The sequence below is a fragment of the Morone saxatilis genome, unplaced genomic scaffold (assembly GCF_004916995.1).
Source record: "Morone saxatilis isolate NCDOM2014 unplaced genomic scaffold, NCSU_SB_2.0 Contig2, whole genome shotgun sequence".
In the NCBI taxonomy this organism is placed as follows: domain Eukaryota; kingdom Metazoa; phylum Chordata; class Actinopteri; family Moronidae; genus Morone; species Morone saxatilis.
In genome coordinates this window covers 20,368,620-20,393,078 of record NW_023339762.1, presented here as the reverse complement: position 1 = coordinate 20,393,078, position 24,459 = coordinate 20,368,620, and the positions used below count along the sequence as shown (strand labels likewise).

Here is a 24,459-nt window from a genome sequence, read left to right as displayed (position 1 = left end):
TAAGCTGCTAGAGTAAGAGAAAAGAAACCTGTGTTTCTTATATTCCTCTGCTGTCCCACCTGTACACTGTAGTAACTAACTGCTATGAAAGCAGGGTAAAGTGAATGTATATGTGAAGAATGTTTCAACAACAAGGCAGTACAGTACAAGAAGAGGTAAACAAGAAAAAAAGGTAAAAAGCGAGAATTATTTTCCATTATTTTATTATTTTCCATTATTTTATTATTTTCCATAACATTTTCAAAATTACTCAAGTGCAAGAAACTTGTTATTCAATCAAAAAGTCTTTTGTATATCCAACAATAGAGGGTATTGTTTATGTTGTTTTATTTGCAAATATACCTTAACCACAACAAAATAAGGAAAAATCATAGATAAATCTTGGCTTTAAGTCCAGCCTCTGGCTCCATTATTCTTTTATTCTTAATATAAATCCGTGGGTATAGAAAGCATATTAAGAATTTGTAAAGAAGCCCATATTACTGATAAAGGCAATTAAAACATTATACAACTATCTTGTAATCAATAAAATGTTAAGACTTCACATGAAAAGACAAATCAAAAATCAACAACTTCCAGAGACATGTCCTCATCTTCCAGGCTCTCTACTGGGTCAATGCTAGCTTGCAGAGCTTTGGCAGAGTCTTTGTGAGCTTCCATAAACTTCTGCAAGTACTTGGAGGTGTAGAGCCAGTGATGTTTCAACACGTCCTCTAGCTCAAAAACCTTTGACTGACGAGCATTCATCTTCCGGAAACGCCTGAACAGTTTGTTTGCCGACTCGTTCCCCTCGCTGGCCCATGCTCCTATGGATCCATCTCTCTCTATGATTTCAGGCACATGGGCCAGGGTCTTGTGCAGGTAATTGGTTATCTTTCCATTGTACCTATATTTGAAAGTAGAGGAGAGGAGGTCGGCGAAGCGCTGGGAGTTAAAGCTGTAGCGGCACAGCTGGTCAGGGCACTCCTTGGCTGGGCAGGTGGCACGCCACACAGGCTTCATCTGTAGGTAGAGCCTTAAAAGCTCCCTCAGGGCCTCCCTCCTCTCCTCTGTGGGCACCAGCTCACACACCACCTCCACAGCCTCCAGGGTCATTAGCCTGCGGGCATAGTTCCCATTCATCCTCATTACCGGTTTAAGCTTCATCTTCTTCCTCAGTTGTTTATCTAGGGCTGCCCTCCAGCTGCGCCGTTCCTCCCGGGTGGGGTTGACCTTTTTGAACACCTCCCCGATCTCATCTTGGAAGATTTTGTAGAACTCAGTGGCATTGCCTATGTCACAGTGTAATGCATCCAGCGTGGGATGAGTCTCCATGAAGGGCTTGGCAGAGACCCCTTTGACTCTGTCTCGCAGCTCATCCACAGACTCAGAATAGGGGTTGGTTCTCCAAATTTCATAACGTTCTAGGTTCTCTTCATGATTGCGGGTGATGGAGTGTAGAACCATGTTTTGAGATGCCTCTGCCCGGCTGGAGTCACAAAGAGTGCAGATATGGGTGGACCCTGATGCTTCAAGGCCCTCCATCTCACGCACCATCTTTTCATCATATCCCGTGCCTCTGAAGTGGAAGCGGAAGGAGCGAGGTAGTCCACCCATAGATAGGATGAGCCTGCTCTCTTTCATGGAATTACGCTCTGCAACTATAGGCCACAGGACGGATGTGAGTGTCTCATGGTCTGACTCATCCACAAACATCAGGCAAAGGGGCTTACAGGACAGTTCTGAGTTTGGCTTTGGCTCCGTGAAGATGGTAACCTCTTCCTCCTCATCGTCTGCCAGGACAGAGACAGACATAACAGTGAAAGAGAAACGTACAGCCTTTTCAGGAACAACTGGTCCTCCACCATGCTTCTCGCTGACATCTCCCATGCCATCACAAGATTCCTTGATCATGACACTGAAGCCTGAGGTGCAAGCGCTGTCTTCCATCCCACTCTCTCTCAGCCCCTCCATGATGTCCTCCTCCAGATCCTTTAATGCTGACACCAGTGCCACATCATAGCGAAACCGCCGAGTGATGGTGTCAGCTGGGGACTCATCCACTGAGGAAGCCCATCCAGAGAGCCCATTAATAATGCCAACATTGCAAGATGTAGACACATTCTTGAGAGCTGGCTGCCATTCAAACTGGTGAAAGCCAGGGAGAAGCTCCTTCTCTGCAGCTCGCAGGGTGTGCAGGGGCTGAAAAATCTGGCGGCCACTGGTGGCTTTGACAGTCCGGTACATCTTGTGATACTGGCTGCAGCTCAGGAAAGTGTTCACCCGAATGGCCAAGCACACAGCAGGACGCAACCCAAAGCCTCTGCCTGCAGAGAGAGAGAGAGAGAAAATGAGAAGAGAGAAAGTTTTAGGGAGACAGAAAGAGGCTAAATTAAAAAAGAAAAAAGTAAAGTCAGAAGAAAAGCTTGAAGAGAATTATTTAACACCAAACTGTGGAAGCCCATTTCTAGTACTTTGAAAAGAACTGCAGTATCGAACATTTCCTCATTTGATATCCTGCATTTGGAGTCATTTATACTATGAGACAGAGAGAATCACACATTTAACACCCAAATGTGAATGTATCATTGTCAAAAGCCCACAAGCCTATGATTACAAAATCCAATATTTCCTAATTTCCAAATGTTATAAGGGGACAGAGGGTGAATCAGTGAAGCTGGCAAAAGTGATGTATTGGCTGCAGATGAAAACAGACACCAGCTGGCTTCAATTCCCCAGAGAGGAGGATGCTGCTGTCTGTGTAATTTGCAGATACAAGAGCTGCTGATGTTGTTTTGATTCTAACAGCCCCTTCACAAGTGTTGTTATTGTGCATTAAGGGGAGTGTGAGACTGAGGGACTGACAGACAAACAGACTGAAAGTGGGGGTGGGAGAGAATCAGAAAGGGGTTGAGCGTGTAACAGCGGTGGTTCAATTAACAGAGATGGACAATAATTAAATGCTTTTCAATCAAAAAGAAAACTTTCTTCTCTCTCCTAAATAGTGAACGTTTCAATTGGAATATTTATGAGATGACTGTATTCATCAGAGGTAGGCAGAAATATTAATGAGAAAACACTATCATAATTTCCATTTGTTTGTGTCCCTCTTTCTTGTCATTCGGAATTGTGCAAAAGTATTCTCAGGGTACAAATTAAATGCATGCAGGGCTAAATTAGGCCAATATCCTTTACTTCTGAATATACAATTTCTGAAGCCATATAAAAAAAAGTGTCCCTGCCTGTTACCATTATAAAGCCCTCGCCTACCAAAAGTTGCTCGTAGAAAGGAGTCCCCTCAGCCAATTGGTCCTGAGGCTGTCTGACACCACAAAAAACACATCTCTAACCAAATTATAGCTAAAGAAAAAGATAAATGCATTGCTTATTGGAATGATATTACACAGTCACGATATAAGCTGTAAACATATTAGGCCCTAAACATACACTATACTGTTGCAGACACACACACAACGGTAACTGATAACAACCTGAGAGAGACATTGAGAATGTACAGAGTGACCATAGAGAGAGGCTGACATAGGCAGACAGGCTGTGCTGTCACTGTGATGAGGGAGCTGTAGAGACAGAATTACACTTTCTAACAGAATGTCCAATATATATAAATTGGGGAGGAATTCTTTCCAAAAAAAAAAAAGCCCTGAATTCTGAAGTCTGACAGAAAGGGAAAACCCATTGTTCTGGGGGAAAAGAAAGAATGTGCAGTGTTGGCTGCCAAATAAGTCACTTCCTGCCATAAACTCATAGACATATATAGACACACATTTATAAATACACATTATATTATACACTACACCATCTCTATTTGTTTGTTTGTTTTATTTTTTCTTTTCTTGTCACACTGAAATGTTACTAATAATGACTTGATTTGATTAAATAATAACTTGATGGCTTATGTACTTGAGATATATATGTATTATTTCATTATCTATTTTATTTCATTACTATTTCTCTTCACATTGTTTTTGTTAATTACATTCTTTAACACTGTCAAGATCGTAGCTGAGCTTTGGCAGCTCGTGTCAAAAGTCGTGCCAATAAAGCCTACTGAATTGAACAGAATTAAATTGATTGAGCAAAAGCCTTATACTAGCGTCTTACCTTGCATCAGGGCCTCTAGTTCATCTGCCTGCCGGTGTTCATTCGCAGATCTTAGCGCAAGTAGGAACAGAGTTTGACACACAGACTTCAGGTCGCCACCTTCCTCTTTGTCTGCAAACACCTTCACCTGGTTCTTCAGATCCCTCAGCCGATGCTTCTGGGCACGACGTGTTAGGGATAGCAAATGCTGACGGGGTCTTCCTCCTTTATTGGTTAGCAGGTAGCTGTCAAGTTCTGATGACTGCTTGTTTGCATCCTGTTCATCCAGGTCATGGTCTGCACTGTGAGCTTTAAATAAATCTAGCCTTACCTGCTTGCCACAGCCAGTTTTGGGGCAGAGCAGAGGCAGGGATTGTAGGGCTGATAAGAAGGCTTTGGCAGGCGAGGTGAGATTATCAGGGGTACAGCGCAAGTTGCAGGCCGGGCAGTGAGGTCCCAGAACGTAGTTATATTTTATTATACAGCTGCGGCAGAAGAGGTGCCCACAGGGGGACTGGACTGGATCAGAGAGCAGGTGGTCACACACCAGGCAGGTGAAAGAAAAGAGGAAATCTACAGGGAGCTTCTCAGAAATCTGATTGACACTCAGGTGGTCTTTCTGGCAGTGGGTGATGTTCTTCACCCACTGCTCTCTCTGGGTGCTGGGTTTCCTCCAGGCCCTGAGCACAGGACCATGATGACGGTCTCCAAATGGTCTCAGAACCCTCCTCTCACCAACTGAAATGCTGTCACTATGGTCCCATCTGGTCCTTTTTGCCAGGCTCTGGGCTCTTGGAATAGCTTTCCTCCTCTTCCTCCTAGTTCGCTGGAATGAAGGTTTTCTGGGGTAGCAAAGGTGGCAGAGGGAAGAGTGGGGTCTCCACTCAGGGACTCTTGTTTTGGAGAAGCTGCAGACGCCCCCTCCTCGTATGGCAGCCATCCAGCAGCGATGGCAGAAGGAAAGGGGGTGGACAGATTCTGTGTCCTCTGTCACATCCACTTTGAAGACTTTTAGGATGACCTCTGCCCAGCGTGCAAACTTGCAGCCCATTCTACGGAGGGCACCTTTGCTTACTTCATCCAGATCCCCATGAACATCGTGCACTGGTCCTTTGACTTTTCTCAAGGCCATTCCACAGAGACGGCAGAAGCACCTTTATAAAGGAAAATCAATGTTGTCAAAATCTAGGAAAGAAATACATATAATATTGTAGTTTATGTAGTATAGTGACATTTGATCACCTGAGATGGTTCATATGGGTGTCCATTTCCTGTAGCTTCACATCTACCCTCCGGCTCGGGCTCTCCACATTTTCCTTGCTTTTTCCCCCTAGGCACAATTTCATAACACTCCCTGGATTAGCACCATTATCTAACTCTATATTGAGAGCTGCGGGAGGTGGGATCCCTAACAAGGCTCCTTTCTCAGGCTGTGTCTCACTGGGCAGTGGTGCCTTCTCCATGGACTTCACCCTAAACAGTTTAAACTTCCACTGAGAGAACTTAGAGTGGGGATGATGGAGCTCAGCCGGCATGGAGGATCTGGGGTTATCTGTCTCCAGGCTCTCCTCTGCCATGATTCAACTTAGACCTTACACCCTGGAGAAGAGAGTAAAGTAGAGGAGAGGAGAGGAGAGGAGAGAAGAGGAGAGGAGAGGAGAGCTTAGTTTGATGTATCACAAAAGTATGAAAATAATTTCATCTGTCCATGAGAGACCAGTTAATAGATACAGAGAAAAGATTTGAAGGTTCAAATGCTCAGACATCCCCAGTGTCTTCTCAGCGTTGAGCCCATGACACAATCCAACAGATTTACTTGATTCCTGTTGAATTTATACACCAAGTATCCTGAAATCCCACTGAGGAGAGTGTAGTGAGCCCCGACCTAGAACGCTGTATTATACCATAAGTGGCATTTAGACCTTGTGTAAAATGCATGAGACAAGCATTGGGGGATCGATACAGCAGCAAAATCTTCATTTCTCTCATCTCCAATCCCATCGCTCAGGGGAGCCATTGTGACTTTTTTCCTTTGACACAGCGAGTTTGCTAAATGGGCAACCTTATCCCTGCAAGACTGTCAATCATTTATATTAGTCATTTTCTTGGCTGGAGAGAGAATTGGAGCCCCGGGAGCCTCCAACTGGCATTTTAAATGCGGGGGGAAAATCGGAGACACAGGAAACTTATTTCATAATACATAGATATTGACCAAACAGGAGGGGAAAGAAAACCAGAAAACATCATATTGAATAAAGATCATAAAGAATTATTCTAACACAACATTGTTCAATTTAGGAGTCGTATTTCAACAGCCAACCACTCTGATGGTATGGCACAGGTAAGATCAATGATACAGCTGCATTGATAGACCTTATTTCATCTTCTCCCAGACTATCTAGGTTCCATTACCAGTTCAGACAATAAAGCAATCAGGCAATCTTACCATTGCACACCTATAGTGCACACACTCTAGCATCTTCCGAGTATCCATCTTTCAGTGTTATCGCTATACTCCTTTCTCCCTGGGAGGCTTGAATCTGCCAGTTTTTTTCATTTCCTTGCTCTCCGTGTTCTTCACATGCTGAACTCTCCTTTGAGACAAACAGCTGAGCCTGTGTGCATGTGTGTCAGCTGGGCTCTTACCTTGTTTTTCAGTCTCAGCTGGCGTCAGCTCCCCTGGGGGTCCTCTTCGCATGGGAGCACAAGGGAAGCCCTGGAGCCAGGCCCTACACTCTACATATACTGTATATGTTTGAGTCTGTCACAGCTTGGAGCATCTGTTGGCAGGAGTTGTGGCTCCATACAGTGGGATTACTCCTGTCTGTCTCCTTGTGTCTTGTATTTATACCCTTCCTTTGGTGGGATCCCAACAGTCAACTCCTGACACCTGATACAGGCAGCTGATTTGAAAAAAAACAAGGTCAACCCCAAAGCACAGTTGCAAACATGTGTGTGTACAGAATCCAACAGCATACCCCAAACAAGCAACTTTCTACCACACCACACTGATCCTCAGCTGGAAACACTTATATGTCACTTTTATCTCCCCTTTTTCATATCCATCTGCTGGCTCACCTCATCCAGGTGGCCCCTCTCTGCCAGAAAGACAGATACTGTTAAACTTATGAAAGGTCTACTAGTGCAGAGACACAACAGATCATGGAATGAATGCATTTCCCTGTCTCACAGATAAACAGAAAGTCTGCCTAACATTATATTGTACTTTTTTTTAAAACAGATTTAGAATTTGCCTAAAACCAAACATTTAAACACAGATATAACAAATACATGGATGAATTTAGGAGTTGATTACTAGTCAGTGCAACAGCAACTTGTTAATGCTGATGATGATTTTTGGTCATTTGTGTCATTTTGACTGTCAGACGTGTTCAGGTGTTCCAAAGGTCTCTAATGAGGACACATTTTGTGGAAGGTGTTACTGTTTGTGTCTTTTAGTCATGTTTTCTTACATTAGTGTGATCTATTAAAACATAGAAAGTTTATGTTAACATCTTAAACAGACACGATGTCTGTAGATGATCCAGGCATCAAGACAAAACTATTACATTCATATATGTGATATCAAAAAGGGTTATTTGAGTTGTTGACAGGAGCACTAATTATATGTTATGTGGGTGTAGAGGTAGCAGTTTTTATGTGTAAGGGTAAGAATAGGGTGATATATGAGCTAGACAGATTAAAACTAAAACCAGTATCAAAAAGGCAGAAATCAATGAACAAAAATAGAAAATAATGATAACTCTAACAATAATAATGACAAAATGACTTTGTTATTACTGACATGATAATTACTGTATCACTGAGACTTTTCCCTTGCCTCTTCATCATCTTTCAGTGTTTGTGAGTAATGCTCCAGGAATTCAGGTGGTGACTGCTGTGAATCAAAATGACAAAGGCAGCGATGCAAGTGAGTCATATTAGGTTGAATACCAATTAGCTGCTGGAGTCTCAGTGTTCATCTGGCAATTACCATTTTAAGAAGTGAGAAGCAAAGCAACATAAGAAAACCTACAGGGGTGCGTAGTGGCATGTACCACCTTATTATGTAATAACTCTGAAAAATGTAATACATTTTCACTTCATTATGTAATAATGCTCGCATTTTGTAATAAAAACTGAGAGGAACTCCCACTTTTGGTAATAAATTATTACATATTGTGGTGGCTATTACAAAATGTGGGAGTTAAACTTTTTTATGAACTGCATTTTGTATAAACTGAAGCTTTTTGATGGTGTCTTGTTGAAAATAAACATGTGTAGAGATGAAGACATCCATTTTGGTTGGTTATTACATAATGCACAATGCAGTATTAGATTTTCATCATAGAGAAGAGCAATAACTCTAATTGTAATAACAACCACAATATGTAATAATTTACTGCAAAACACAGGGAAATGTATTATATATTGAGTTATTACATAATGCAGTGTTAAATTGTGTGGGTCAAACAAGCCAGAAAATATCTGTAAATATATGTTCTTTTTTATTCCAAGGTAACTACATTGTGTTGCATGTATTGTGTGACTGTTCGCCCCTTGTGGTTTTTATCTCCAGTTCTTCACTCTACAGTGTCAGCATATTTCATTCATTTCTCCAAATGCTGTCTCTGTCACTATTCAGAATGAGTTTTAATTAGACAGCATCATTTGATGTAATATCTCAGTAGGTATGGGGAGTATTTGCCCAAGATCATTCTTGTTTATAATTATCCAGGGGATTAATCTGGTGTATTCGCCACAGGAGCCTGTTGCTGTTGTGTTGGATTTGCCAGCCAAGTCATTAGATACACAGTCAGTGGGCACCAAACAACAGTTGGGTCTCTCCCACTCTTGTCAACTTAACAGGGGAGCAGGATGAATACTGGCAGGCATTGCAGCTTATATTTGGTGCATATGGTCAAGTGTGACCTTATACAGCAATAGTAGGGTTTTTTTGTTTGTTTGTTTGTTGAGACAAGCATACATATTCACAAGAAATGCTGAAGAGCAAATAGTGACAAAAAGTGTTCTTTTCCAGGCCTATTCAAATCCATCAGACACAGCTGGGAGATTTGAAGTACACAATGCTTGATACATTACATATCCAAGAACAAGCAAATGATGGATTGTAGCAAGATGTTCCAAGCGTATTTATAGTTGATATTTAGATTTATGATAGCCAGCCAGCCACAGGTTTCCAAGGTAAACGACACACCTAGCTCCGTGGCAGACAGGGACGGAGCTGCAGATGTCTGCCTGACAAACAAGCAGTGACCCCCTGAGACCCTCATCTCTCAGCGCCTGCTAATTGACTTGTTATTGATCAACTCAAAGACAGTCTGATTTATGGGGAAGAGGACTTGTGCAGACAGCCACCTGGCATGGAGCGGGGGTGTTATGAATGTGAGGAGCAGATCCTGGGGGACTAGAGCCTGCAGTTTAGGAGGACATACAGGAGTTTGCAATGCACCAGTGAACTGACACCTTGCACTGGGAGGGGGTGTTTTTTTCTAATATGATAAATCCAAACAACATCAGCGATGTGTGTGTGTGTGTATATATGAGCGCATTGCAGGTGTGTGCAGTATGGAGTGGGAATATGGCAGGGGCAGTACATGTGTTTGAGGAAAGGGGAGGTGGAGAGAAAAGAGACTTGGGAGGGGCAGTGTGTCAGTTTGTGTTGTCTGTGCTGGTGTGTAGGTGACGCCCAGGAACAAGACTAAATAAATATAAAGTAGTCGTACTAATCCATCCTTGAGAAACTTCAGAACTATTACTTTTGGGTCTGAGTGTGTAAAACAAAGAGACAGACAGACAGAGAAAGGGAATGAGAGGGAAGGTGTAAGAGGTGAAAGACAGAGAAGGGGGATAGAGTAGTGATCTTGTGTAAAGGAGTTGCACAGGATAACAGGCTTAGCTCAGAGTGGAGAACACAAAAGGGCTTAAGGCTGATTGCGGGCTGTGACAAGGAAAGGGGGAAAGAGATCAAGCCTTCCAGGCAGAACTATGTAAGCCAAAGGTCCAAAAAAGACCCTCTGACAGCTCAAGTCACATAGCAGCTTAAGGGGAAGTGTCAATAGCAGAAATGGGCAATAAATGAATTCCACAGCAGCGTCGGTATCTTCCTCACAGCATCGTCCACATTTGAATAGACCGACCAAAATTGCGGCATGATATTTCTAAATGTCATGAAGAATGTAGGCATCTTTTGTGATTGTATTCAGGGTAAAGAGGGCATTTCGCTCTCATATTTCCACTGAACGTTATGCAATATACTGAGCATTCGGTATGCAAATTTTTAATTGCATTTTCATAGCACGTTCAACAACTTCTTCAGCCTCGCACAGCCAATTCTCTGTGAGTCGCCTCCCACTGTCCACCTCTTCCATCCCTCATCCGGAGACATGATTTGGTAGATTAATACTCAAAGAGGTAGACTTCAATGCAGAGCTATTCGTCAAAGCTACCTGCCAGAACAAACCCCAAACCCTACTACTCAAATCCCCCCTCATTCATCTCCCCCTGTCCCTCCCTCTCAAAGTCTCCTTTCCCTTGTCTCGCCCCTCTTCTCTCACTTTCACCTCAGGTTTTGTTAATAATCAATTATGTGATTATTCCAATGAGGTGATTAATTACTGGCTCTCTCTTCCTCTGTACCACAGGTTAGCGTGCTTATAATCACACAGTGACAGCCAGGGGACAGCTGAGTTGAGTGATGCTGTCTTGAGACCTTGTGTGACCCCATATGACTCGGCTGGGTTTGTTGCTGGCTCATCCTGACTGATGGAGCTTTAACAGAGAGCAGAGACGCACCACAACATCACAGTTTCTACAAATAACACCCCCCACAAGCTACTGACAGCCTGACACCACAGTATCTTCCATGTCCAGCTATCCAAATATTCATTTTACTAGATAGTCTAGTCTTGGGACCGCATTAATTCATTCCAAGTCTTGCATTAAAACTCTCCCTGAGGCGCAGCAAAGTTATTTTGGTTTTGGACCGGTTCCATTCATCGGTTCTGTTCTGGTGACTTAGACAATATGGAGAACAACTTAAGCTATAGCAACTGTCCAAGTGTCCATTTTAAGAGCCTTTTAAAAAAAATTTAAATTATTATTAAACTAATCTTATTACAACAACAAGATAGGCCACATAGAGGTCAATAGGATGCAGAGATAAAAGATGAAGATGCAGAGTGAACACATAGTGTGATTGTGCTGGAGTTTTCAGTACAGCCCTCTGAAAAACGAGACCTGCATTTGAGCAGACAATCCAGATGGATGTTGATCCACTCGCAGTAAACCAAATGAAATTAAACTGTAAGCCGGATTCAGGAGCTCTAGAGTAGAGCGGGGAATCAAGACCAGTGTCTTTAATCAAAATAACAATGCTCTTTAATTCTGTGTTAATTAAATGTAGATTTCCCTGATTGAGGAGCAGTCCCCTTGATGCCAGGGGACCTCCAGTCACATAAACATCCACTCACTGGATTTGTGTTGTGTTTAACCATGTATTAGTCCTCTTTTCCCAAACTGTCTGGTGCTAGTTTACACAGACGGTCTGTCAGCTGAGGGATAGTAACTTGCAAACAACTCAAGATTTCAAACGTTCAGCATCCATGAAGGGAGGCAAATTGTTAAACACCTTAATAAATGGCTTACATCCGTACAGTTCTCAAATGAAATGAGAGCAATAGTGAATTCTAAGTACTACATTTCCCACTATTTGTCTCTTGACTGGTCACTCTCTGTCTTTCCCTTCCTCCCTCCCTCCCTCAGTCCCCCTCCATCAATGTAATGAGCAAATCATGGCCACTAGGGAGAGATGTAGAGAGAAAAATTGGTCCCATTATGTGTCAAGGAGTGTGAAAAGAGCAGCGCTGTTGTCTGTCAACTCTAACCTCCAACTGTCCCTGGTCTTAACTTCCCACCAAACACAAAGAGCTCTTTTCCCACACGTAGATCTGCTTATTATTTCCCTGTCTTTTAACTACAAAGTCCATTATAAGAAATGCCAGGACAGCCGTGCCCTTTTCTGCACTAGCTCTGCCAGAGCTCAGACAAGGGAACAATGGACACAGTAACACACGGTGATTCAAGGCTGATTTAGAGTGACTGGTCCTAAACCCAACTTATAGAGTACAGTAATTATAGGAGGTGAAGGGAGGGGCTGTAAAGGATGCTGTGGATAGGTGGGGGCTTGGGGAGGGAGGTTGTTGTCATTTGGCAGCCAGTCCAGTTGGAGAGAGAAATTACTACTGGAGCCAGAGCCTGGGTGGTGGAGCATTTATCAACTAGTCATTGCAATGATTCACACATTCCAGCGGGGAGCCATTATTTTACCACCCTGGCCACACGGTAACCTGCTGGTGGTGAGGATGATGATAGCTATGGGCTTTATGAGCACAGGAGCAGACATATACAATAATTGTTTGAGAACAATAGTTGGGAAAGTCCCATCTTTTTTTCAGAATTCAGAGAGTCATATGTAGTCTGTGGATTGGACTACACTGAAAGGAATCGAGCAGTTGAGCCTGACTCAGGGGCATATAGCGTCTGTTCACTGCAGCAAAATACAGAGATGCCTCAGGAAGGGACTGACAAACGTGTGGTCCCTGTAGTTGGAGGGGAGACTAACTAGCACAGAATACATAAAGATCACAAATAAATACACCATCCACCTGCTCGGCGAGCGCTTTGGGACTGGGTAGATCCAAAGGCATTGATACAGTTTTTCATTTGCTGGTCTGCCTGTACAGGCAAGTATAACAGCTTCTGCATAACCAAATGAATTCCTAACTGAATAGGGAATAATGAAAGAGGCAAGGGAGGCCTGTGATGGCCTTCTCATAATAACAATGATAAAAATGCTATTCTTTTATTCATACTCCCCTCACTCTTCCTTTACCAAGTTTCTCTTTTGGCTCCCGTGGGAGGCACATCATTCTAATATACACAGGTTTTCATCCCTACCGTTTTTGTGAAAGACCTGCAGGAGAGATAGAGACAGGGAGAGAGAGAGATGTGGTCTGTTTATTCAGTCAGATGGTCTAACGTGTGTGGAATAGATGTAAGCTAACTACACGATGGCAGTTGGCATAAGTGAGTGAGGGAATAATGCTGTCCCCAAAATCACTCCCTCGTTCACTCTTTCACTTTAGTCTATCAGCGAGCAGTAAATTGAGATTTTGGAGGCTTGTGAATTATCATCACTGTAGTGTTGAATAATGGCAATGACACGTCTGGTAAGGCAAAACATTGCATTGTGGTATATTTAGCAACAAGACTAAGAGTCTACAGCCATGCAAAGCCACTTAAGCATAACAGTGCTTAGAGCTAAATGCTAACGTGACAATGCAAACATGCAGATGGGTTAATCTTCGTCATGTTCATAATCTTAGCTCAGTGTATTAGCATGCTAACATTTGCTAATTAGCATTAAACACAAAGTAGGCTACAGCTAAGAATAAATGCCATTAGCTTTGAAGGGCAGTTGGTCATAAACCAAAGTATTGGACAATTTTAATGTTTGAAGTGATTATTGTAGTATTAGGTTAAATATGTGGTAGGAACCTTGTGTAGGTGTACTGTTGAAGGGGGGACAATAAAGCCGAGGGATTAACATGCATGCAGCTGTCGTTCTTGTGTGAGCCTCCAGATAAGGTTTCAGTGTGCCTATTAACAACTGAACATGGTGTCAGAAGACAAAATAACATCTTAACAGACATTCATAGAAAGTTAGCGTGTAGTTGACCGGAGAGTGTCAAGCTTGCCAAGTTTTAATGTACCTATTACCACTGAACAATTATGGTGCTAGATTAAAAGTCAGGGGATCATCGAAGGTATTACAGTTTATTCATGTCAAAATGAAACACATTCACAGCAATCCATCCAAACGAGGGGTGAAACCATGGATGCCTGGTCAAAAAAAGACACTGGGCCAACCAACTGACAGACGAATATTACCATCCCTAAAACTTTTTTTTACTCCTTGTGAGGTGTATAGTGCTTAAAGTTTGTAAACTAGGTAGCAAAGAAGTGATTGAGTGAGTGTTTTGTCTCCTCATTTTCACAGATCTCCTCATTGCTTTTTAGATTATTCACCTGTGCAAAATCTGGCTGCAACCATGTCGCAATGTCTTACTTTTATACCCCTTTTTTCCTTAGCCTCCTCTCGCTTCACTTCCTCGTGTCATTCACTGTCAGTGTGAAAAGGTGTGTGTGACTCCACTAGTAGAGCAGAGCCCATTATCGTAAATAGGCCAATAAGTAACTTCACACAATGTGTCTCCAAAGCAAGCACACTCTATATGCAAAGCAGAGGCACACTGTTAAAGAAACTGGCGCCAAGTGATTATATTTGTAATTTAATTTCCTTGGTCACACAGAGATAAGAGAAGGGAGCGGCTACAGTTGGCGAGGGATGAATAGAGTGACGAGAATGGGACTACAGCTTCATTGTCTGGACTGAGATGTCCGAGACGACACCACTTACGAACAAGGGTACTGGCGGGCAGATACATACACAGGGATCCACAAGTCTAAACTCAAGAAGACACAAAAACAATGTTAGTACCAGTGACAGCAAAGAGAGTTCTACTATGCAAAAACACCTGCACTCTCAAATCGAAAATGGATGAATGTAAGTGCAGGAAAATCAAGAAACTCTTTTCCCTTGATACAAGCTCTGTCTCTCCCCTCTCCGTCCATCTTCTTTGCACTCAGTTCTGCTGAGCAAATGTAATCAGCAGGGTGGTCTGGGTGGGATGTCAGTCACAAAGAGCAATGGCTCATTGCAGATTCTAGCGATGAACCGGGTCCCTGCAAGAAAGACTACTGAAGGACACAAGGTGTACTCTCCCCACATCCTCTCTCTGTCTGCTTTTTCTGAAATTGTAGGACTGCAGACATTACATTTTCTGATTTTTCCATTTTCAAAAAGTGCCCACTTATACTGATGACAATGCAGTGGAGGGCACAATACTGCAGTGGCCAAACTCTGATTTTGACTACATCAGAACATTCAGGGCTATAGAGAGCTGGTGGTGAGCGATGGGGAGGAAGAGAAAGGTACAGAGTTCATCCAAATCTGACACCACACACTGCTGTACAGAATTCAGGGACAGTGTGAAACTATTTTGTGACATCTCAAATCCTCTCTCCCCTTTTGTACTTTGTTCTCTCCTTCTCTCATCTTTATGTCTGTTTCTCCCCTGCTGTCTTGTCTTTTTGCGTATTTCCTCAGTGTCTTCACTTTGAACCCAACAGCATTAACCTGTCAGGAAAGCTACAAATGTTCTGAGTGAATTATGTAAACCACAGAGAAATAAAACTGCAAAAAGCATGGAGCTCTCGCTTTATTTCATAATTCATCACGCTCCCAGACCGAGCCAAATAAAACTTGACTTATTGAGCAGTCCGGCACATTCTGGCTCAAAATCCTCTGAAATATGCTTGAGAATATTAATCACTCTTTGTCTACCTCACAAATAGAAATCAAACACACACATGCATACATGCACAGATTTTTTTTTTTTGTGATTTCATTACTCATCAAGTGGGAGCAGAGTCTCCCACATTTCACCAGATTTCATTACAAAGGAATAGATGTTACAATAGCACCACCAAAAGGTAAAGCAGAGCACAACAGTGTTTTGGTCTTTTTTTTTTCTTTGCCAAAATATAAACTTACAGCACTGAAAATCAGATTAAGGATGCTTCGCCTTGGCAGGCAGCAGGTTTATTTATTTATCTCAATGAACACAACCACAGACACACAGGAGAGAAGAGAAACACACACTTTATACTGGGGGGTGGCGTAGTGTCAGTGCAGCGTAATTAGTAGGACATGGCTGTATAATTGGTCTCTAATTGATATGAAGAGCAGTGGTTTAGCCCAGCTTGTGTACTACACATGCTGCAGGCCGCAGGCAGGAAACGCCAGCGGCCTGCTCAATCTTGGTGCCATCTTCTGATTGATGTCTCTGTAGCAAATGCCCTTCAACAATCAGTACCCACAATCTCTCTGTGTCTATCAGGCCACCTGTCTATCTGTGTATAACATCTTCTACCATTCATCTGTAATTTTTTTCCTTTGTGCCTAAACGTCTCACTATCTCTTTCTTTCTATCTCCACATTGATCTGGCCTGTCTTTCTCTAAAGGCATTCTCAACCTTTGGTCCGTTTCTTTCAGGAAGGTGAAAGAGCAGCGCTTTTGGTGGTGTAAGGTGAAAAGTGGAGGGTTTGTCTATGAGACACTGGTAGCCATAAAAGACTGCATGCTTTCAATAGCCCAGACAGCTTCTATCAAGGGATATAAACAGCAACTTCAGATGAAAAGGAAATCCATTTTAAAAGTACTTTTATGCACAAAGGAAAGTGGGTTACCTTTCTTTCTCAGTTTAGCAAATGAGGTCTGGAGAAAATATCAGGCACTGCTGAGAGGCACAGCTGGACGCAGGAGGTCAACACAGAGCATAACTGAATGGATTTGAAGTTTGGATGGGGAAGCTCTTTAGAAAAATTCTGTTCATGGATCGGGTGCTGATGCAAGACGACCTTCAAGGACATTCCCCTCATTTACACAGCAATTAAGCACTACCCTGTTGGTAAATTGAAAAAGAGACAAAAATCCTCTGTGGATTTAATAACAAACTCATTACCAGGGCCCAACAGGGCGGAACTGCCTTTTAATTAGAGCAACACCTGATTAACGCCCAATTAACAGAGCCAGAGCCACTTAATTCTCCCCCACTTTGGCAGGTTGAGAGCATAAACATAAGCAGTCCGGCATCGGAGTGCTTCCTCTCCTTCTGGGGATGTGTGAGAGAAAAGTAAATAACGACTTTGGAAGCAGTCTGCTGTGTGGTGGTCCAAATGCTCTGCAGAGCTGGGAACAGTACGCTGGAAATGCATGAGCTAAGTGTTTCAAAAAGGAGACAGATGTAGGACTCTGGCAAAAACTCTGCTTCACTACATATGCAATTCCTAGTTGGCTGATGTAGGACGACTGTCTAAGCAGCGAACCATCAGGCTTAACTCCAAAATATGAGCTCTCATTCCTCCCATTCTCAGATAATACCCTTTTGTTTTTAAGACAGACACACTGTCAATGATGTAAACTTTTATTTAGCTTGGTTGAACATGTACATGCAGTAGATTTTGGTATCCATATAATTAAATAATTGGCAATAAAATAACTGATGCCTGAAAAAGCGTATGCTCATTTGTGTTATTTATTGCTCACCATTAACAAACAGGACATATTTTATAAGAAAACAAAAAAAGGAACACAATGTGTAGTTGCCAGTAGTATTTGACAATACTCATGATGCCCCTATACATCATATAACAAAACCTGTAGCTCACATTTCAACAGAAAAAATAAAACATTTAAAATAAAAAAAATAAAAAGATAGATTGTCTTTTGTTTAAAACATCACAAGATGATGCTTTTTTAACATTCATCAACTACATTGCAGCACCTACTTATAAAAAAGGGCAAACCTGGACAAAGATTTATAAACTTCAGAACTTATACATTCTGCACATCACTTTGTCAGAAGACAGTTCATCTTCCCTGCCAGCATTGCCTGTCTTTAGTGTTTTTTATATCAGCAAATACTGAAAACAAACAGGAGAATGGCCGTCACAATGCGCTCTTCAGGAAGCCGGAGCCTTTAGTCTCTCTGACTTCCAGAATCTTAATTCCTTTAGCTAACATTGAACTCCAAACACAGTTAATCAATATTCCGTCTGGTTGTACAGATCTATACAGCAGCAAGGAATTGCTGGTTTCTCATTGAGTCTGTGCGTGCACTAATGTGTACCTTACACATTCACATTCATTTTCTCTGTCATGTCCTTTTTTTCTGCACTCCACTCATGGTGTTGAACCTCTATGGAGTCATTTTACTGTAACCTGGGTGATAACTATCGCTAAACGAGCGTGCCTTAAGTTGAGAGGAAACACGCCACGACTCCACAGACTTCTCTAGGTCTGGTAGGATGTCTGGCACAACAGCTTGTTCAGCTATAAAGATTATCGTCTCCACCACCAGCAGCAGAACCCACCCTAATGCCCCTAGCCAATAGGAGGAGCCGAGGCTGGAGAAGTCTTGACTGATTTCTTCCCGGTGCTGATAAGTGAAAAGAGACCAGCTGAGGAGGAAGAAGAAACCTGTAGATAGAAGAGAAAAAGGAGTCAAATCAAGTATCATTGCGAGGAGAAGAAAGAAGTCATTAAGGTCAATTATTACATGCCTGGAGCTTTAGAAAAGAGTTTGTATGATAATGAACTGCAATTCCAATGGAAGTAAAAGTCTCTTTAAAAACTGCTTTCCTGCAGGGTATGTAAATTACTAGCACATAAAAGAATTTCTGGGAGTTGGGTTTGATATGAACTACACAAACCAAGAGGCTATTTGGAGGTTAATTGGAAATGGGGCTATTTTTTTTACTACTTTACTACTTGGAATGAATGTATATATTTTAAAACTCCCAAAACAACAACAATAATTATAAATAAAGTAACACACTCAGGAAAACAAGCGTTTCACATGGGTTGAGCAGTGCAGTGGCGTTACCTGTAGAGGCCATGGTTAGCAGCAGCAGTGTGGTGGGGTAGAGCGCCTGTCCTGCCATGAGGAGAGAGCGAGTGTTGGAGTAGGAGCGCACCGTCTTAGATGTCCAGCAGAGGGCAAACACCAGACACAGAGCACCAGTGCTCACAGCCATGAGGAAGGAGAGGACTCCAAATACTCTCTCTGCTTCCAGCGCTGGAAGACACAAACCAACAGAGAACATATGAGAAAGGTAAACTAGACTGATCTTCGCTTTCTACTGTAACTAGTTTCTACTGTAACTAGTCAGCATGATGAAGTGAAACATGTTGAGGTGATGACATACTCCTTTGGATTTCCCTGCCTACAATTGAAACCAAAATATAGAAAGCAAGAGTTCATGCACTTCTAGGTAGTTTCCATACATATGGAGCTAATTTCACTACAGTAGACTTATTCTGAAAGCGTGTTTGGACAGTACATAATGACGCAGTATATGGCTCTTGTGCACACAAGTTAATAACTTATCAGTATCAGTGTTACATCCCCCTCTGTATTCCCTGCTTTCTCTTTAGATAATAAAAGCATCAAATATCTAAAAAATAATATCTATATGTATATATGTATACATACATTTTGTGACAGTTAATTGGTAATTTGTTTGATTTAGTTGTTCTGTGTTTATTGATAACCAAGCTGGCTATTATGTCTATTAATTACAGTTCGGCTAACCTTATTGTATTTTACACTTTTTTTACTTTTACTTTTTACAATGTTACTCTGTTTTCTAGATTAATCCCTATCTTGTACTGCCTGTGAGGACTTAATGTCCTTTCACTCATGATATTTTGTTTCTCCATGTGATAAGAGCTATCATAATCTACACTTTCTGATTCCAGTTTAGTTTTCTGTTACTGTACTAATTCATTTTCTAATACCTTTGGTGTAACTCTGGCATTTTTTCCCCCCAGTTTATAACCACTATTACTGAATTTGTTGTCAGATACTGCAGAGTTTGACGATAGCTTCCAATAAAAAAATTGACACAGCTTTCTTTTTCTTCAACCTGACAGGGGACCTAATATCTGTCAGTGAACAATGACAAGAAATGTAGCTGCCAAAGACCGAGTTTCAGCTGACCAAGATTAAACACATTTGACTTCAGCAAAGTGTGAGCTCCTGCAGATACAAGGAATGCATTTCTCTCAACAGAAGCAAGCTCAAACTTGTTTACATACTACTGCCGAGAAGCTCATCTGCAACCCAGTATGTTTCAAAAGTTCCTGTTGTTGATCTTTAGAGATTCAGAGGTGTAAAAACGGCTCCCTAAGGATTATCTCTAGCAGAACCAGTGTCATATCAACACAGCACAGCAAAGACATGTTTATACTTCATTGAATATGCTGTCCTGCCTCATACATTTTATTTGGCATGTCATACTGTATGTCAGTCAAACCTTTGATCTAACCCTGAGTGACAGCTTTAGACAGAGTTGCTGGCTTCAGGAATTGTCAGTGAGGTGAATGTGGCCCGTTGCTCACCATTGAAGACAGTGCCGTCTTTGCGAAAGGTCTGGTCACTTTTAGTGTTATTCCACTCAGTCCAGAGTCCCCCCTCCTTCAGCCAAAATGGTGTCCAGACCGCATAGCACACACACAGGCAACCTGCCAGCCCCACAAAGGACTGAGAAAATCTGAAGCGACTGATGGAGTCCCCCAGCTCTAGCAACTTCATTTTTCTACACAACCGAGAGAGACAGAAGGAAATACATGTCTAATTAGAGTGTACTGAAGTTGAGTAACAGAAGGAAAATTAACCTTATTTAGTTTATATAATTCAAAATTTTAGAATGTAGAATTATAATTAAAGTACTGTCTTACCTTTGTTTGGTAGAGAACAGAAAGGTGTCCGGAACAAAGCTGTGAAGGTAATCTTTGTACAGACTACTATTAAAACTACTTATGTTTACTGCTCTACAACTCCTACTGTACTAACACTTTCAGCACACTGACATAATATCACTTGTACCACTCATGACCACAAGCCCTCACTCGTAGATCAAACCCTTTTTTTACCCCGCCTCTGCTGCAATGGAAACTCCCCCAGCCAGCGGCTAAATTTCCCCGTGAATTCTCCACTGTGACCTACCAACTCGCACTGTAGGGAAAGTGAAAGCACCTGCAACGGTCATTCAATATTTGAGGAAGGAGAAGTTTGTGTATCTAACAACAACAAGCAACAATGAATAGAGTTACTGCACATTTAAAGGAAGTTAAAAAGTCTGAATTCCCTTGCTATTTGAGAGATACTCTGTACCAGCAACATAGCACTCAGACATTTGTCAAATGCAGAAACTGTGTGGGGGGGTGTCGGCAGGTCATTACTCATGACAAAACATTTAAGGAAATCCCACTCTCTCTGTTTATCACAGTGGGGCTCAATGTGTCAGATGGCATCTTCAACCACAGATGTTGCTCCCCTTCGTCACATAACTACTGTACCTCCCCCTGCACTTTCCTTTGTTGTAACGGAAGGGCGCCCACAGACCACCCAAATAAAATAAAAAAATGTCCCACTGAAATGCCTTCAGAGAATGTTTTGTACAAAAAAAATAAGATATCTAATAATAAAAACTGTCAAGATATTTACCACTGGTTAAAACTGATTCAGATTTAATGTACATGAAAGATTATAGTCAAATACAGACATAATAATTCTTTACTTTATTCACAGATCATTAACTGTACACACAGTACAAGACATTCTGATAAAATAAAGTGCATATGACCAAATAATAAAGGTGTACAATTCAGATTTAGAGACTTAAAATGTTTAAGAATGGCACATGGCTGATTTTGGTTGATTTACATTTGGCATTCACTTATGATTTGAGTAGATAAACATTAATCTTTTGAGTCTGGATTACAAAAACACAAGGCCGTCTCCCTTAGCAGCTTAAAAATAAGGCCTCAAGATACAGATAGAAAAGTACTCGGTCCTGTTCTTTCATCCTGACCTTGCCTGCATTACTTTTCTTCTTCCCTCTATGGTTTGCTCTCAGCTAATACTCCCTCTTCACTCATAAACAGGCATCAGATTTTACCTCGTGTCAGGTGTTAGTGTGTCAAGCCTTTCACCACAGACGCAGGGAGTAAGGAGGATGCTGAAGTGCTGCCTCTTGAAATTTGGCAGCTATACATTTGTGCCTGTTTATCCTAAGCTTACTTTCTGGCTCTTTGCAGCAGGGCCTTGAATACATCAAGAATCTCTGGGTCCTCTCCAGCAGACAACTCTGGAGTGTTTTTCTCCAGCCAATCAGAGGAGTGGATCTGGTGCCTGAGAGTCCCGATTAAAGAATCCAAACCGTCTGTGGGCTTCGATGCTTGGCAGTCCAGCAACACTAACTCCTCAGTGGCCAGCGAGTCTGTGTCAGGAACAGGTCTGTCCTTCTCCTTCAGCTGGTCGGATGACTTGCTCTGGGGTGATGATGTTGAATTGACAATCGCCGCACTGTCTGAATCTGCACTGTCCTCTTTCACGGACTTTTTGCTCTCCTCACTGGCGTCTTTGATAGAGTGTGAATCAGGGCTGCTGTTTTTTCCTTCCATTTCTTTCAAAGCCTCCCTAATTCGCTTCAGACCTGAAATAACACAAACCATTAACAGAACAAGTCAGTAACTATTACCCAAACAATACCTTGTTTAAGACATGAGGCAGGAGACGAGCTGAAATAACACAAACCATTGACTGAATAAATGTAACCACAGATACAATCTAATCAATTTCTAGTTTAAGGCATAGAATGGGAATTAGGGGGAATGAATAACACGCTATTTAAAAAGCTAAAAAATTGATCGACCTTTCAACACACAATTTAAGACGGAGAGCAGCTGAACAAGTGAGTGGGAGTAAAAAGTTCAAAAGAACATAACACTCGGACTTACCAAGCTGAAGGTGGTGCTGTTGGTCTGCGAAGACAATGCGGAACCAGCCGGGTGTGGAGCAGGAGAAGGCCTGACCACAGCTCAAAACCACCTTGTGTCTGAGGAAACACCTCCACATAGACAACTCCTCCTCGAATGACGACTCTTTGAGGTACTACCAAAATGGAGAGACAGAAGTGACACATCGAGCTTACTGGAATGCACACGCGATGTGTCCAAGAAGTTATTTGCATGTGAATTAGCTATGCACAAGTAAGAACTGAAATATCAGACCCAACATCTTGGTACCTTTCTGAGGTCAGCCCAGACATACAGCGCAGCAGGTCTGTCCAGGTAGGGGACGCCCATATCCTGCAGCTCTCCTGTCAGGTAACTGTGAGCAGCTTTCAGTCTGCATCTATTCTCAGGCAAATATTCCTTGCTGATCCACTCTAGAACATGACAGTGTGAAGTGATAACAGATAAGTGTAAATTAAATGTTACAAGGCTTTGTGCAGCATGATGCGCACCAGAACCCCATGCTGTGCTCCTGTCATATCAGCAGAAGCTGAAAAGGGGGGGATGATATCTCTTGAATGCAGGGAAACCGCTAGGAAGCACATGTTTGAATTGTTGAAAAGCCTGCATTCAAACTAATTTCCATTCATGAATTTAAACTCGGTCAAACAAACCGCTTGCTTTGTACAAGAGAGCTTATGATATTAGTGGGAATTTTGACTGGTCTTTAGCAAAAGGAGGATTATTTTTTTAATACATAGTGTTAGCAAAAGCATATGTGAAGCTGGTGTTCATACCTCTGTCCTGAAGAAGTTGTGCTACCTGGTGCTGGGTGGTTCCAGAGATACCGTGGAATGAGCCCAGCTGGGCCAAAGCCTCCACAAGGTCTCTGTTCTCAGTATACAGGGTGCCAATTCTGATTCCTGCCATTGCAAAGTCCTAGAAATGACAAGATGCAGTAAATGGAAAAGGACTGTGAACACAGTGACACCCGCTGGAAAAAAAAAACAAAACATTTCACTGCACAGTCAGCAAGGGGGATATATAAAGTCAGCACAGTGCGTACCTTGCTCATCCCCCACATTACATGCGTCCTCTGTGGGTCGGGCAGACTGAAATAAGAGCACATCATTAGCAGTTAAGAGGCTGTCTTCAGTCACAATTGTTATGATTAAGGGTGCAATATAATAATCATGCAGAGGTTAGATTCATGCAGTACCTGTCTACACTGAGGACACTGTGAAAGGTGACAGATTCATCAAAGACCGTCAGCATGTACACTTCATCTACTATGGCGTGGAGTTCATTTCTAAAGCAGGAAAGGAAGGAAGAGAAAGACAATATAGATATATACATACCATGTTTTTATATTGCGAATGCTTAATAATGACAAAACAAAAGCAACATAAATGTAAAATGGTTCCTTCACCGTCCTTAGTCAGTGTAAAGGCACTGTGGTTTATGGTTACAACAGCTCAGTGTCTGCAGAGGCCAGAGGAGGGAATTACTGGCAAGATCATTTAGAAAACAATAGATGATGCAGGAGACTCTTTGGCACATGGCTGCACTTCACAATATGCTGATGGTTAAGAGGGGTAATAAAACTCCATCAAAAGCACTTCATATTCCACACGGTAAAATAAGAGAGTTCACACATGGAATAGGGATGGGTATTACGGTACTACTACTCTCAGTATGGTTTAATGAAACATTTATCAGTTCTTTTTGTGATTTCTCAAGAATAGAATAGTCATTTCTTTATTATCTATTAATATTCTTTAAGTATATATATATATATATATATACATATACATATATATATATATATATATATATATATATATAATACATACATACACACACACACACA

At 41.9% G+C, this 24,459-nt stretch overlaps 3 protein-coding genes across 4 annotated transcripts in view; all 3 read right to left on the bottom strand.

Annotated features, from left to right (window-relative positions):
- Positions 1-558: 558 nt before the first annotated feature.
- Positions 559-5,657, bottom strand: rag1 (recombination activating 1). The gene is made up of 3 exons (XM_035665504.1): positions 5,323-5,657; positions 4,102-5,234; positions 559-2,306 (listed from the first exon to the last, which is right to left on the bottom strand). Exons 1-3 carry the CDS (start codon positions 5,655-5,657, stop codon positions 559-561), a joined length of 3,216 nt encoding a protein of 1,071 aa, XP_035521397.1.
- An 11,568-nt stretch (positions 5,658-17,225) lies between these two features.
- On the bottom strand, positions 17,226-21,226 carry si:ch211-256a21.4. The gene is made up of 4 exons (XM_035665331.1): positions 20,529-21,226; positions 20,190-20,386; positions 18,673-18,864; positions 17,226-18,266 (listed from the first exon to the last, which is right to left on the bottom strand). Exons 2-4 carry the CDS (start codon positions 20,380-20,382, stop codon positions 17,986-17,988), a joined length of 666 nt encoding a protein of 221 aa, XP_035521224.1. The 5' UTR covers positions 20,383-20,386; positions 20,529-21,226; the 3' UTR covers positions 17,226-17,985.
- A 130-nt stretch (positions 21,227-21,356) lies between these two features.
- Positions 21,357-24,459, bottom strand: part of accs (1-aminocyclopropane-1-carboxylate synthase homolog (Arabidopsis)(non-functional)) — an 8,175-nt gene continuing 5,072 nt past the window's right edge. For both annotated transcript variants that reach the window (XM_035665329.1, XM_035665330.1), the window contains 6 exons: positions 23,809-23,898; positions 23,656-23,701; positions 23,387-23,528; positions 22,881-23,023; positions 22,593-22,746; positions 21,357-22,288 (listed from right to left, as the gene is read on the bottom strand). In XM_035665329.1, coding sequence (XP_035521222.1) covers positions 21,870-22,288; positions 22,593-22,746; positions 22,881-23,023; positions 23,387-23,528; positions 23,656-23,701; positions 23,809-23,898 — 994 coding nt within the window. In that variant the 3' untranslated portion in view covers positions 21,357-21,869. The remainder of the gene's footprint in view (positions 22,289-22,592; positions 22,747-22,880; positions 23,024-23,386; positions 23,529-23,655; positions 23,702-23,808; positions 23,899-24,459) is intronic.